Source organism: Scatophagus argus, chromosome 9, assembly GCF_020382885.2.
Source record: "Scatophagus argus isolate fScaArg1 chromosome 9, fScaArg1.pri, whole genome shotgun sequence".
NCBI lineage: Eukaryota > Metazoa > Chordata > Actinopteri > Scatophagidae > Scatophagus > Scatophagus argus.
In genome coordinates, this window is record NC_058501.1 from 12,303,862 (window position 1) to 12,319,967 (window position 16,106).

Below are 16,106 nucleotides of genomic sequence, written 5' to 3' on the forward strand. Positions count from 1 at the left end.
AAGCCATTCAGAGCCTTGGACACATTTGTGCAAAGGAGTGAGTGAAAAAAACAGCTGTGCATGCAGTACATTGGAGGTATATGATCTTTGAAACTGAAGGATTAGGTGAGCAACATCTTTTTCTCTCACGGAGTCCTCACAGCTGGTCACCTCAATGAAAGAGGAGACTCTGCATCACTGTTGGCTAAGATCGCCAAAGCAACGATTAATTCCAGAGCCCACCGGTCAAATGTCACCTACTGGCAGATCCAAGCGACTGAACAATTACACGGGAAACAGTGTGAGGGAGGGAAGGGAATGTAAAAGAAATAAGGACAAAGCATGAGGAAGGATCAGAGTTAGATCTGTGGCTGTGACTAATCCTTCATTCACACAGAGGCGCCTCTGTCTTTTATGGTCCTCCTCTCTGCGGGCTTTCAACATTACAAGCACCTCACCTCTACACTGAACTGCTTCACTTTGCCTTGACTTAGCCTGCAGCAGCTCATCTTTGGGCTGTCAAGGACTGCATCTATAATGAAAAGGCCAAATTTGGGCCACAGGCAAGCAGCCTGTGGGACCAAATTTAAAACAATTCACTCATTTCATTCACAGTTCACAGTTCTAGTTTTCCTCTTCATTTATTTTGTTTATTTTGCACTTATTTTTTTCTCAGTATATTGTTTTTTTCCCCCAGTATATTATTAGTTTTCATTTTCATTGTTTCCCTCGGTGTACAGAGCTATTCTCAAACTAAACATTGCTCTCAGTGCTACTTTCTGTTTAATTAACGATTTTTTCGGTACTGAAATTTATGCTTTAACAGGCTGTAAATCCCTGAAAACACATCTTCAAATGTGCTCAGGATGAAAATATAATTAAAGCTGCTGTGCAGCAGTGAGCTGGACCAAGCATTTTGAGAAAGAAGAATAAGGAGGAAGAGGAGGAAGATGAAAAAAGGAAGAAAAGGATGACAAATGAGAAATACAGGAGGGTCAATCAGGAGAACTGTCTGTACGAATACTGTCAGAGACCTTGAAGTTAAGTGGCTCTGATCCACACAGCACAATGTCTGAGCAGTAACAGTAATCGTGGTACTGGAGACACCCTGCCCTTCATCTTTTAGATGCTTCCATGTTCCAACACACTGTCAAAAAGCATTTTTGATTTAATTTAATTCTACCACACATCAATCTACCATGATAAAAAAAATCGTAATATTGGAGATTTAACTGTCTACAGGATTGTTTTATTGCATTACAACATTTTGATGCACTTTGGGCTTAATGTTTGATTGTTCAAAAATGTAGCTGGATTGTTTATGGAGGACAGTTTCAAGATGCAATGTGGTAAGTTGGGTGTCAACTGAACAAAACATTTGGCAGATGAGTATCGATAGTTTAATTAGTTAACAGCCTATAATAAACGTTTGTTAAAGGACCCGTCCCTATGTGCAAAGATTTGTTTATCTTAATGCATGAGTAGGAAGGAGGAAGAACAATACAACTGCAAAAATAGTTGCAAATACAAGAGCTGAACTAAAAGCCAGAAACATGCAGGGCCTTAAGGAGAAAGATGACTATGACCAGATGCTTCATTCATTATTTGGACATGTCGTCCTCTGTGGGACAGCATACAACACACAGTTATGAAATGTGTGCATCCAACTCATTATGGGGATAATTAGGCTCTTCCTATACATTATACAGTTACAGCCAGTTAACTTTAACATGACTTACAGCCAGCCATCACATTTTGCTGCAAAATGAGATGTGCCAAAAATAACATCTTTGTCCTGACTATTAAAAAAAAGTGAGGAAAGCAACAACCACATGGATACAATAATTCTTACAATGTTTGCAGAGAGTGTGAGCACACTAAATGGGATTTCATGGCCTTCTGTGAGCACATTGACTGACTCCTCATTTACTGGCAGCTGCTGATGTCAGGGTTTATTTTGGCAAAAGGGCTCCATTCTCTACTGTCGCATTCGGCCTGAATCACAATACTAAACCAAATCCACGCTTCCATATCAGTCAAAGGGATTTATGTCACAATATGTTAACATCTACAGGCTAGCATGCTCACAGTGGCGGTGATGCTGATTCTAAGCAGGTACAATGTTCATCAAGTTAGTTTAATGTGTTAGCATGCTAACATTTTTATTTTTACCTGAGGATGGCACTATAGAGGTTATAGAAATGTAATTTATGCTGAAAAGAACATCAAGGTAGTCATAGCAATCAGTCCAAAAGCAGTTAAGACATTTGAAAAATAACCACAGATGTCAACTTTTCAGTGGGAATCAAGTCAGAGAACCCAAATTATTAGAAGAACCTAGAAATGAATGTTTGCACAAAATTCAAACACAATACAATATAATGCAACATAAAATAAATCAATCAAGTTGTGGAGTTATTTGAGTCTGGATCAAAGTGATGGACAGACCTATGTTGCCATGGATAAAACCACACTGGTAGTATTGGTAAAAGGCATTTTGCATTCTCTCTAACCCTCTTGCATCAGCCAGTTTTAAAAAACGTAATAACAGCAGTAGAGGACAAAAAGATTGGGGAATCTTTCACATCCTTTTTCCCCCGTCTCATCTTCCTTTCGCTGAGGGCCAGAGTTTGTTATGCCATCAAACCATCCCACAGCCATGCCATTACTATGCTGTCAAAGTGGTGTCAGGCTGTGGGGCTGGAGTGAGTAATGGGAGTGAGGTCACCATCTGTGGTACATGATATGACAGGGGCTGCAGGAGTCCAAGTCAAGTGAACAGCTTTTTGACAGAGAGCTGAAGAGCTGAGTATGGCAGCCTATTTGACAACTCCAGCTCAGAAAACCACATGGCAGGGAGATTGTATTTGCCATCCTAAGAGCCTTCATGTGTGTCAAGCACCATACAATTTGTGATAAAGGAGTTTTATGAAAATCAATTTGAAACAGGTGTCTATGTTTTCCAACATTGTGCACAAATGACGTCCTGTGGGTAATTTGAAATGTGTTCACACTAATGGCTGCTTGTTACTATCAGTTTCATTATCAGTTCTAATTTGAATCACACTCAGCAATACACTGTGACCGAGAGGAGCAGAAAATCATGTTACCATAAAAACTGTGGGATAACTGACAGTTAGAGATGAAAGAAACAGAGGAGGGAGAAGGACAAAAAGAGAACAATAAGAGACAAAGAAAAGAGAGTGTTTACCTTTGACAACGAGTTCAGCAAAGTTTGAGACCCCGGAGCCCCTGGGGGACTGAGTGACACAGCGGTAAAGGTCTTGATCTGTTCGCTGGACGTTGTCTAGCTGGAAGGATACCACAAAGCGCCGGTGACTCAAGTGCTTGACAGACGCTGTTGTTAAAATGTCCCCATTGTGTCTCTGGAAAGCAGGAAAGGAAAGGGTCAGAGAAAACAGAAAGGGTTATCCCCCACATACAGATACACACACACACACACAGATACATGTCATCTCATACAGTGTATTGTGCACAATAGCAGCACACACAGACAGACACACAGTTCTAAAAATAAAAGTTGAAGTCCAAGCAGCAGAATCAAAATACACCATACAGACAAAAGCATTGGAACATCTGACCATTACATCAGTGGGGAGGTCAGGCCTCTGCGTGGGCCAGTCGGGTTCTTCCACAGCAGACTCATCGGGCCATATCTCTGTGGACCTTGCTTTGTGCGCTGGGGCACAGTTGTGCTGGTGTAGAGGGGGGCATTCCTCAGGCTGTTGCCAAGGGATTGGAGGCATAGAGTTGTTCGAAATATCCTGGCATACAGGAGCATTAAGATTTCCCTTCACTGGAAGACAGAGGCCCATCCCAAACCCCCACAAAGCTCCACAGCTGGTCACCACACTACATCAGCCCCATCCCACCAAGTCAATAATAAAGAGGTGTGTCCCAATACTTTTGTCTTTATAGTGCATCTTGAGTATGAGCCAAGCTCCCAAACCCTGGATCGTACATTTCCTATAATGCAACTTCTTACAGTGTCCTCATTAGACCCTCCCTGCCAGATGAAATCCCTTATCTTTCACTCCTTTCAAAAATGACTACATTCATTCATTAAAATAGCTTTGTATCAAATATTAGTTATTAAACAAAGACATGCATTTAAAACTATCTGTTGAAATTTGAACAAAAAAGGATTTATGCCTATAATAAAGATTGCTCTGTCTGTTGCTATAATGCATGCTTGTAGGATATGGATTTAGATGTACAAAAGTAGATCATGTCTCCCTAAGACCAGTACCCAGAATATTTGTATAAGTAACTGTGTGTTATGTTACTGTGAATATTTGTATTTAGTCAGTTTTTTGCTCTAAGACATGTGTGTATGTGGCATATATGTAATTTTGTCTGTCTTGATATTCGTATATATATATATATATATATATATATATATATATATATATATATATATATATATACATAGATATTCTGCATATGCGACCTACAGAATCACTACATACAAAATATATACAGTATATTTTGTAAAACGTATATATTGATGAATTAAAAACATCCTGGTGCACATACCATCACCACTCATAAACACTTATTACCTACTGTAGACCTTGTGTACAGTTATTGCCCAGTGAACTCCTGGGACCCTAAGTTAATAATGTAACAAAACACACTTAAACTATCGCTATCTGGGTCAGTCCTTATTAGAGCTACGGATGTGATTAAAAAGGAGGATTGTCCAATTGTGCGCAATTTAATTAAAAATGCAGGACCATCTCTCTGATTTAATCATGCAATATGACAGATAATGCTTTAATAAAAACAAATGAAATCTTGTTACAATAATAGTGATTATGGGGTTAGTAAATGACATGAATGTCGTCCCTTAATGGAGCCCATATACAACCTCAGCTGTCCTGCGATGTTATTGAACCAAAACATTTAACTGCTCTGCAGTTAGCATTGGGAGGCAGATGGGCTTTAATGTATTGAGGTTTAATCAGTTTAGTCAAAAGGCAAACAGATGAATATCAGGAGATATCATGGAGACTTTGTGTTTTGGTCTAACAAAAAAGAAAGCAGTAGAAATCGTTGTGAGACAACTGTTCTTTTCTACCTTAAGCAGATGATCGCAAAACAGAAATGGAATATAAACAAAAGTGAATCAGTTCAGAAAGTGAGAAGCAGAGAGAAAGACGAACAGAAAAAAAGAAGAAGAAAAAAAACAGATAAAGGGTGTGATTCAAATGAATGTTGTATGATGCATCTTGCTGTTGCACCGTGAGAGGCATTTCTCACATTGTTCCACACCATTAAAACCACTAGCATCTGTCAAGTCCACATAGTCTCAACAAAACATACTGAATCCGACATTTTTTTCTCATGTTTTCAGGCCATTCTCTTTGTGTGAAAAAGTTGATATGAATCTTGATACTTTTTGATCTGCCAGTTTTAACAGCTCCAAAGCATGAGAGCGTGCTGAGTTTAACAAGGAGACCTTTGGGTTATACCAGGCCATGTCAGTTTGTGTTGTACTTCTGATTAAGGCCTTCAAAACCCACAGACCACACAATCCTTGGGCCGAGCCTTTGTAAACAAACTCATAAACACATACCCACTGATTGGGGTTAAGCAGACAACAAATCTTGTGACCACAAGGAACGAAAAAAAAATCAAGCCATACACTCCTGCAACATCCTTATATCTTTTACATCTCCTGTTCACTACCTTGCACGCAGCTTACAGAGAGGAGGTGGGAGAAATATGGGATATATCAAATAAGCCTGAGATCACTTTGTGTTAGGTAAACAATCTGGCTGTGGCTAATTGGCGAGAAAACAACAAAACGATCTGTTAATCTGGCAGGCTTGCACAGTCAAGACCGTGCCACAGCTGGTACAGCAGACACAAACACAAAAGGAGAAACCAACAGAAAACAATGGTTTTATGAGTTGATAGACAGGCGACAGCTCAGACAGACGTGTGTGAAGCAGACAGGACAGACATGGTGAAGAGGACAGTAAAAGGTAGAGAAGATGAAGGGACAGAGAATTCCTGTGGCCTGGAGATCTCATTACAGCAGGCGCCTGTATGGTTTATGCCAGCTAATTACCCAAAGCATTTGTCTTCATCCTGTGACCAAATGGGTGGTTTGATAAAGCGTTCAGAGAGGTGGAAATGAGGACGCTTCAATTACATAAATCACACATTTTCCAGTGTCAAATAATACAGTGGGGTTTGCTTGAGGTCAACCATGATTAACACTGGCTACAGTGGGGGGTAGGATGTCGACAAAGGCAGTGAATCTTTGGCTGTGTGGTAATTGCAGTGTAAAGAAAAACAGGGCCCTACAGCATGATGAGGTTTGGTACTTTATTAAGGGTGGGTGATTTTAAGACCACAGAGGTATTCCCACCACCAAAGGTAAGGCCTGTATGGTCCACCTGACCTTGACAGAGCAAGCCATTCTAGATGAAAAGCCAGATATTCAAAGCACAGCACTTTATCTGAATAAAAAAATCAGGAGCCGGTGAAGAAAATCCTACATGCACTGTGACTTTTCAAAGGCAGTGAAGTGCGGAGGTGCCAAAGCCTTTGTGACCTTAACAGCATAAAGAACTCAGTCTCGGTAAGTACAAAAATGTCTGGGACACATAACAATTAAAAAAGGGAACCCCTAGTTGTATTGGTTAAGGATAATGTGGTCTAGTTAAATATGTAGCTAGGAGAGTTCCAATTTCATAATTTACCCGAATTAATGAAACAAGTACAAAGAGACGTAACACAGCTACACAGAATGCTAAACAACTGCAAAGATATGTAAAAGGACCATAAACATACCCAAGACAACTACAAAGGGTTTGGTACAAAGACACAATTCTATCACAAAGCAGTATCGTTTTATATCTCTTTCTTTCTGGTGAGGGACCTTTTACGTAGCTGTGCCCGGGGGCCCATCTTGAAGTACCTCTACAATATACAAGATTCAGTCAGTCAAATAATAAATTTATCAAAACCAGATTTTCTTTTGCACTGTTGAAGGTTTTGGAGGCAAAACACAACAAACTCACACACACTTTAAGTCACTCACACAGGTTCCCTTAGCTTTCATCTCCACCATTCAACCACTGACCTCCAGCAGGAACTTCTCAGCCTCTGATGCCCTGCCAGCAGCAACACACTGGAAAGTAGCATTTTGCCCAGCATTGACCTCCTCATCTCCGAGCCTGGAGAAATGTGGTGCCTTATCTGAAGAGACAGATAGAGGGAGAAACACAGTGAGATCAAAAGACTCCATTACCTTACAGTCACTCAAGGAAAACTATTTTTCAAACACACAAACAGGAATTTCTGGCTTTTCTACTTAAGAGAACGACTATCTTCGTTCAGTGTTTGTGTATTTGTATGGAGCACAGAGAATATAACTTGCATATTTGATATATTTCAACTGGACACGCACTCTAAGTCAAAAATTAAGTGCTGGGAATAAAATGTGCTAATTTATGCTGTTATGGAAAGTGTGTATTGGTGTTTAAATGTATGTGCTGAGAGGGTCACTCAGTGTCCATTACCATATAAAATTGACAACAAACAGATTAGAGGCAATCTAGGATGATGAGCAGAATGTGGGAGTGAATCTGCAGAAGAAAAGCCACCGAGTGAGCATCAGTACTCCACATTTTGACTAATAATGTCCCAGCATGCAGTGCGAAGCCGCCAATGAGTCAGTGCGTGGGAGTAGCCCTCTCACCCAACTCCGTGATCAACAATAGAGCAGTGAAAACCAAGACCCCTGCAGAGACAAATCACTGGGTAAACATCGGCAGCACTGCCTGCCATCTCTGAGAAATGGGGTAGGACAAGTTGACATGTCACTCCAGATGATTGACAGGAAGAGACAGCAGAGCAACTGTGGTGCTGAAACATCAGGGAGAAGCAAATGTTTGGGTCTCACACATCTCTTGCTTGGCTTTGCACAGCATTATGTTGCGATTTAGCGGAGTGGGGGAGATGACAATTTGTCGATCTTGCTTGTTCACAGTATGTAGTAAGGAGACAGTGCACACATCTGAACTGCACGGGTGCTTCCTTTGAATGACTCTCTCGCCTAAGGTTAATTCATAATTCATGCCTGACAGCTAAACATAAACAAACACTGAAATTAGTGTGAATGCAATAAAAAAAAAAGCTACAGTTGGAAAGAACTGTGGTGTTACACAGCTAAATGTGTCAGATCTTATCCTCAGGACTCTTTAGTGTGATAAATATTTCATTGGAGTGCAATTCTGGTTTCAGAGTCAAAGACTAAAGCTCAGGAGAATAAAACAGAAATGTCAACCGTGCTTTATACAGAATTCACAAAAAGGAACTTGTTGAGCATTTATTTCAGTTTCTTACTATGCAACACTTCCCCTCGGTTTTTCACTCCTTTCCTCGCACCGTTCACTGCCAAGTAATGCAGTCTGGCCATGTGTCACATCATAAGGCATGTTCAGGTCTTGATGAGAGTCTTAATTATTTAATGGCCACAGTGGGAGCATTCAGAAGATGCCATCTGCTGTTTCACGGAGAAACAGGGTGACTGACTTGGTGGTATGCATACAGCGGGGATACAAAACCAATCAAGTCAGTTTTTATCCTCTGAAGTGCATCTCCAAACACTATTGTGATAACAATGGATGATTTATAAATATTAAGAGGGACACAACATTTAATTCCCAAGAGAGTAAAATGTCCTTCAACCCGGTGTCAGTTATATGAGTCACTTAAACAGTGTGGACCATAAGTGTTAAATGTAGTATGATTCCTTTTGTTCAACAGTCGTCTGTACAGGGAGTGTGCAAGTGACACTGAGAGACCTCGTCCTGGTATTAAGCTCTGGGGGCTTACTGAACATGTTTTACATGAGGTCCTGAGGGGCTGACAACACACTGAACCACTACCTTCACTATTTCACCACTGACACAAAAAAGCCCTGCGCTACAGGGGGCCATCAGTTACAAACAGGAGGCATTTTCATAAAGCTCTGAAATGTAGTGCTTGATGGGAAAAACCCCTCTGTACAGAGTGACTTATGACAAAAAAATCTACACAGCACATCACATTTCAGCCAGGCTAGAGAACATGAAAGTGTGGAAGTACTTGGAAAGAGAATTCAAGATGTTACTGATAAACAATTACATCTGGCTGTCAAACAAGGCCGGAGGCAGAACGATAGGTGTGTTTTCATGTGAAAGGGAGTGTTGGCATTTGGGTGTCACAGCATTTTAAATGCACTGCTGCTGTCTCAGGAAGCCTCAGGACAACCTGCAGTACCAATATAAAAGGTCGATCAGCCATTACTCTTCTACATCATACTGCTTTCATACTGCCTTGAAACACATTGCCTTCACATAACCACTAAACCTTTTTTCTTTTCCTCCAGCACACTGTAATTGCAATTCATTGTCAGAAGTGGTACTTACAGCAAGGGTAGTTGAGCACCATGATGTCATCTATGGCAATGTAGCCTCGTCGCTCCCTCGAAACTGTTGCCTCAATCAGCACCTGAAAAAGTGAAGTGAACGTGAATACATGTAGAACAGATGTAATTTATAACCAAGCAGCTAAAACCTGCACTTGTGACTAACCTAATGTTCTCACAGCTGAAATAAAGGAGCAATTTTCCACAGAACATTGAGAATTCTACTGCTCATGCCTCCTTTTTGGTGACAGGGGCATTAATTACACGCAACCCCATCACCACATCATTGCACATCTGCTGACCCAAAACAAAAAGCTAGACAATAAGAGAAATAAGAGAAAGACAGAAGCATAAAAATGGAGAGATGGATGAACTTTTCCTCAGTCCGCAGGGCCAAGAGAAATAATAGCTTTATCAGGAAGCACACAATGCAGAGCTTGAATCATGAGGCCCATTCTACATTCAGGGCGCAGGCTGCTGTGAAGCCATAACAGCAGAAAATACAGCTTGCACAGGGCCACAAGACTCAAGGGAGGACAACGTTCCATACCATCCTATGGAACAATAAGCTGGATGAGCGGTGGGCTCTCATGAAACCTAATCAATATCAAATCACCATCCTCAGTAAGAGTGAGAGAGTTATGAGACACAGGGGTGATGTTTGTTTTTCGCAGCTCCAAGGACAGTCTTCCATCAAAACATTTGATCGAAGGCCAGCTTTGAGTTATTGTTTCTCATAATCCTCTGACCAAATGATTACAACATGGTTCCTATCACTGGGTCTTGATTTTTACTGAGGCCGTGACGCGCTCACAAACACTCAAGCTATCGTATATCCTAAAAGTGTGTGTCTGATGTCTATGTTTACATGCAGGCATCGCTGAAATATGTTACGCAAGATTGGAACTCATTCAGGCAGCTCGGTTAACCCAGGCAGCTCAGTTAAGACAGGTTGAATCACATCTCACAGTCAGCTGAAGATTTTTACTATGTCCTCAAACTCCCCATGAGGACAAAGTTGAGGGTTGTTGTTGTTGTTTTTTTTGATATCTTGCTTTTAGGAATATCGAAAGGACTTTCTACAAAATCAATCATATAACTAAAAAATGACATAAAAACCAAGTTTAGTTCAAGTTTATTTCTAACATTAGAGACAGAAGAAATAAAAAATCAACGATATCTCATTGTCGGTTTTATTACATTTCCTGTGATGATGTTGTGGTGGAAAGTTGGACTGTGGACTTTTGAGTTAGGATTTATTTTTCCTCTTTGGTCAGGATCATTTTTTCAATTCCACAAGAAGCAAATCACCAGTATTTTTCACAAAAGAAGCCAAACTTCTGAAATGCATCATATAACCATGAGATAACTTTTAATACCGTCTAATCAACTATTTCCCGCACAGTACTGCAACAGCATAACACAAGGCTATTGACTGAAACGTTGATGCAGGATACCAATCTCTGATTTTCTGTGCTGATTACTTAATGATACTTCATTTATCTTAACTTTGAGGCATTTTTCATCAAAAACTCATTTTCTTTAAAACAAAATAACCCAAATTTCTCAAATAAATTTAAGCTTAATTTGGTTTTACATGAACTTTGCCCACATTAAAAAATAATCCACAATTAACAACAATATGATTCAAAAATTATCGCATCACAAAGTAAGTAGGGAAGATTAACAACTGCAAAGTGCCAATGATTGATATTAGACTGTTTTTTAAACACACTGCTATAGACATTTCAAAAAATACTGAACTTAGGAGGATACCCAGATTATCTTCACCGCCACAATCCACTTGTGTTTTCACAGTCAATTTAAGAGTCACAACATCTACAGGACCTCCGGCCCAAATTCTAGCCTTCCACTGTAAGGAGGACAGAGACGGTTCGACTACCAGGACTGGGGAAGGAAGACGTGTGATTATGGCAACAATTGGTGTGACAGCAGCCCTGGCCATGCACGACCCCTAAAGGTACCGACACCAACACATCATGATGGGATGTGAGGAGATTGGTGTCATCTAAAAAAAAAAAAAAACACCTGACAGAATGAGACTCATAAAGCCAGATGTGCGGAGAGAAAAGAATGGAGGCTAGAAACTGAGAGAATGAGAGCTGGAGCGGAGAGGACAGGTGAAAGAGAAAGCGGGAGGAGAGGTCCTGGCTGCTGGGTCTCCATATTGGAGAATGACCCTGCTCTGTCTATACCTGGCTGCTCTCCTCCGGCTCAGGGAGGAACGCTGAGGCTAATCTCCTTCTGCCAGAGTCAATTTTCCTGTTTGTTCCCAGACACCGCTGGAACCTGAGCTGGAAGATACCACGGCTTAAAAAAAAAAAAAAAAAAAAAAGGATATTAACATTTCCTGTTTTCACCTTTTCAACTTTTCCATTTTATTTCAGGTGATCTATCTTCTTTAAAGCCTCAGCAGGATGCTCTTCATTCATTTCATTTTCTATCATTCAGTTTGTCATTGTCTTTATTTTTCTCTTTTGCTGTTCTACTTTTACTCCTCTGCCCTCCTACTATGCAACTGCATAAACATACACTATTTACAGCCATGATTAAATCACAAAATCCTTCAATATTTTGGCGTGAATTAGCTGTGTAAGCACACACTGTCATGTCGTTATAGGCTAACATCAAACATCAAACACTGATTAGGCTTAACAGTTTCTAAGAAAGAGGAAAAAAGTCTCAAAAGTCGAACTGAAGGTGTTATTACTCTCTGCTGAACTAAAGCACTCAATAGGAGATTGATTGCCAGTTAATCCTCAGTCTTCTTAGCCATTAGGAAAGGAGGTTATTAAGAAGGAGACATTCGGAGCATTTGTTTCAATAAACAACCTACCCAGATTTTTATTGAGAGCCACTTTCGCAATGAAACTTTCCATATGCCTGAACTTTATTGTAATGAATGACTACTTTACTTCCAGAAGATAAAAAGGCAGGAACCAGGAGAAGAAAGAAAAGAATGATGAATGATGCATATAAAATGCACATTAGGAGAACATATTACATTACCTTGTAATGTTGGCTTTTAGAAGCAATTGTAATGTATACAAATCAAGAGACAATCTATTTGACCCTATAAACTAGCTTTTACCTTTTCCACTCCAGTCAGGAGATACAATCAGACACAAGGTGCTTTCACTCGCCATTAGACAAAGTCATAGATATATAATTCCTTAAACATTCACACACAAAAGGTCACATGCTGAGTAAATCTGTTCAGATAGAAAATGCCAAAGGATAACTGACTATGTCTGAGAATACCGGTCCTAGGAATCTCAATTTGCTCACTATAGTATTTCACAAAACCATTTTCCATAGCCATAGGCCTCTCAGCAGGCTACAGTGGGGAAAACAGGAGATATTATCAGACAAAGCTGAGACATGAAAATTCTTATTTTCAAGTCTTTGATGTGCCTTTCCCTCTCTCTCTCTTTCTCTCTCTTTTACAGAACTGAGTCTAATAAGTAAACAACATGGCCTCATGGCAAAACTTATTAAGTCTGCTATTCACACTGAAGAGATCAAGCTGAACAGATCAGATGTGAACACAACTTGACAATCAAATCTTTGCATCTGCCAGGTGCAGTGTTGTGGGTGGGCCTAATGTGTCTGGACTCGCCCAAAAGCATATAGAGACCCTTTCTGTTGAGACAAGCTGATGAACTGACAGCACAGTGTCCCCCACTCTCCCTGGAATCAACTGGAACAAATAATAATTCATTCAGATCATCCAAACAAGATGGTATTTCCTTCAACAGAATTAAAATGTCAGGGTTGTCAATGAATGGATGTATTGGTCAACACAATCAGTTTAAATACGATAGGCTGGATACTATGTTTCATTGGTGGATGATTTGAGCCATGTAAACTTTTACAAAATACAAACTGTTGTGAATAAATAACAGAAAATGTTTTACAGAAACATTTAAAAAGAGTCACAAGCAATCAAACTTGTTGTTGTTTTTTTAACATGATTAGTAACAGCATTAACTTGTGTAATTAAAAGGATCCTCCAAAACAACACTGATCCATCTGAAAATGACATCCAGACACCCTGTTTGGCATCTACTATATTTCTTTTAAAGTTAAATTTTATCTTCAAGAAATTCAACATTTTGGAGACTATACTTATTTGCATTCATCCCAAGACTGAGAGGAGAAGGTCAGGAGCAGGAGGAGAAGTTCAGAGGTGGTTTGCATAGCCTAGCTTAGCCCGAAGACTAGCAGCAAGGCGGAAACAACTTGCAAGGTTCTGCTAAAAGCTAAAAACCTGACTGATACCTCCCATGTGCATATGACATGATATGCTGCAATAAGTAGGATGTAGCAAAAGGGGGGATAAATTATATGCACAGTATTAACATGTGCAAAAACTCAGGCGGAAGACAAAAGAAAAGAAGTCTGATATTTGGAAGAAGATGAAGTAGAAAGAAGAAAGTGAGAGGCAGTAAAGAGCAGAGAGGGACATGTCTCCAGCTCTACTTGGCAGTCTTGGAGGGCTGGATAACATCTTTAATATTTGATAACAAGGTTCTCCAGGTACTGCAAACACTTCTACCAATAAGAGGCAGAGAGAAATATGGCAATGTACACCAAACACACACAGCATCTTCAATCGAGACATTTCAAGGTGATCTCTCAGGCTTCCATCCCGAAATCCATTGAACTCCCAATCCCAATATCACAACTGTGATAGGAAGAATGTGTCACACAACTAACCCTGATATTAAGGGGCGATGAGGAAATGTTAACTCTAAGCCCCAAATCCTGCACGGATGATAAAATCTTGAACAGTGCTCAAGCTGTAAGTAATGGAGAAACTAATACAAAATACTACGAATGGCCTCATTTGGTTTTCAGCATATTGATTCTTTTAGTTTTGGTGACTGTCAGAGAATTGGTTCGACTGTTAATAAGTAGATTCCATGTTGACATTTTCCAGACATAAACAGTGAAAGTGTGTGTGTGTGTGTGTGCTGTAAACAAGATATTATATTACACCCTAAAATGTGAGATGAACAACCTTGAGAGTAATCTCCTATCTGTACCTGTGCCGCGTGTTGACATTTTGTATCCCTGTGCTGTAGGCAAGGAACTGGGAGCTCTAATATGACCTGAAATCTAATAAGGTGGAAAAACCTGTGGATTTGAAAAACCGTCTCCAAAATGATTTGTATCCTCTTGGGATTTATTTTACTCAGAGACAATGATAAGAAGAGCCTATTCCGCACCTCTGCTTCAAAAGAGTGCTTTGCTAGTGTAATGACAGGGTAAATCTGCCTGCCTTTCACTTAAACTCCAAAGTGATTGTTTTAGACTTGCTATGGAGCTGATATGACCCAAACCCTTTAGTTTTTAAGGGTGCACAAGCTGCAGCTAACGTGCTTTAGAGCTGAAGTCTCAGGTGTATTTCAAGAGAACTGCGCTGAAGAACACAAGGCTTTAACAGGCTTTCATTGCTTTCCTTTTTTGTTTTCATTGCACTGTTGCTGGTTTACAACAAAAGATAGTTAGCATTAAGAGGCTATTAAAGAAAACATTCAGCCTTACACCTCCCCATTTACTCTTCTCTGTTTTGCCTGTGTTAAAGAGAGCACTGATGTGTTGCAGGGCAAAACCCTGTTTCATTCAACAACGATGAAGTTTTTGACTTGCGGAGGGATTAGCAATGTAAGACGTGGTATATGTGCCACTGAGGGGGCAGTTTGTTTTGCTTGCTTTGTACAGAGGAGCAGCACAAAGTGAAATGTGAAATGAGAGAGGAGGCAAAGAGGGAAAGTGTCATTTCAGTTCCTTACATGCTGTAGCTAGACACATTTTCTCTCATGGTGCCAGAACTTAGTGTACACATTTAATCCAATAAATTTGAACACGAGACAAAAACTAGGCCATTAGCTGTTTAAGCTTATCTATTAAAAGGCTGTACTGTCAATACTAATTTGAGTGTAAGCGCCATCTCGTTCCCCTGTTTGTCCTGTTTTCAGAGTCATCCACTCCTCCTCATAAGCCCATTATAAATGTCCTTCTCCTAATGGGACCCACTCATTGGAAGCTACAGCACAATTCTGACTCACCTCTGAACCATCACTGTTTACTGGGGTATTTACAGGAATCTTAGACAGAAAGAAAAAATACAACTCCATTGGGGAAGAGGAAGGACGAGTAAAGCAGTACTGCATGCAGTACACCGTCAAACAATACTTGACAGACAAAGAGAAGGCAGAATAAAACATGTTCAAACCCATCAACACCCTCAGACAGAAACTGGTTCATCCTAAGGACAAAACTAAAGCAAAACTAAGCAATGTCATATACACGGTCCAGTGTAGTGAGGACTGGAATGGTCCACAAGTGCATGGCCCAACACAGAAGGGCCAACCCCACTGGCCAGGATTCTGCAGTCCATCTACATCTTAAGGAGAAAGGACATTCATTTCAGGACAACAACGTTTACATCTCGGACAGGGAAGACAGATGGTTTGAGAGAGTGGTGAAGGAAACCATCTACGTCCACCAGGAACAACCTTCCCTCAACAGAGGCATTGGACTGCGCCACCACCTACAGTGGAGTCTTGACATCCCTACCCAGGAGACTTACACCCCCCTACGCCCTCAGGAACCACGTTACCCTTGATGACCCATTTGACGAGCCACACTA

General features: G+C 40.4%; 1 protein-coding gene across 2 annotated transcripts in view; it reads right to left on the reverse strand.

Annotated features, from left to right (window-relative positions):
- Positions 1-16,106, reverse strand: part of LOC124064181 (receptor-type tyrosine-protein phosphatase U) — a 147,912-nt gene that overhangs the window by 54,094 nt on the left and 77,712 nt on the right. For both annotated transcript variants that reach the window (XM_046398399.1, XM_046398398.1), the window contains exons 4-6: positions 9,429-9,510; positions 7,097-7,212; positions 3,191-3,365 (exon numbers count right to left, since the gene is read on the reverse strand). In XM_046398399.1, the coding sequence (XP_046254355.1) occupies positions 3,191-3,365; positions 7,097-7,212; positions 9,429-9,510 (373 nt within the window). The remainder of the gene's footprint in view (positions 1-3,190; positions 3,366-7,096; positions 7,213-9,428; positions 9,511-16,106) is intronic.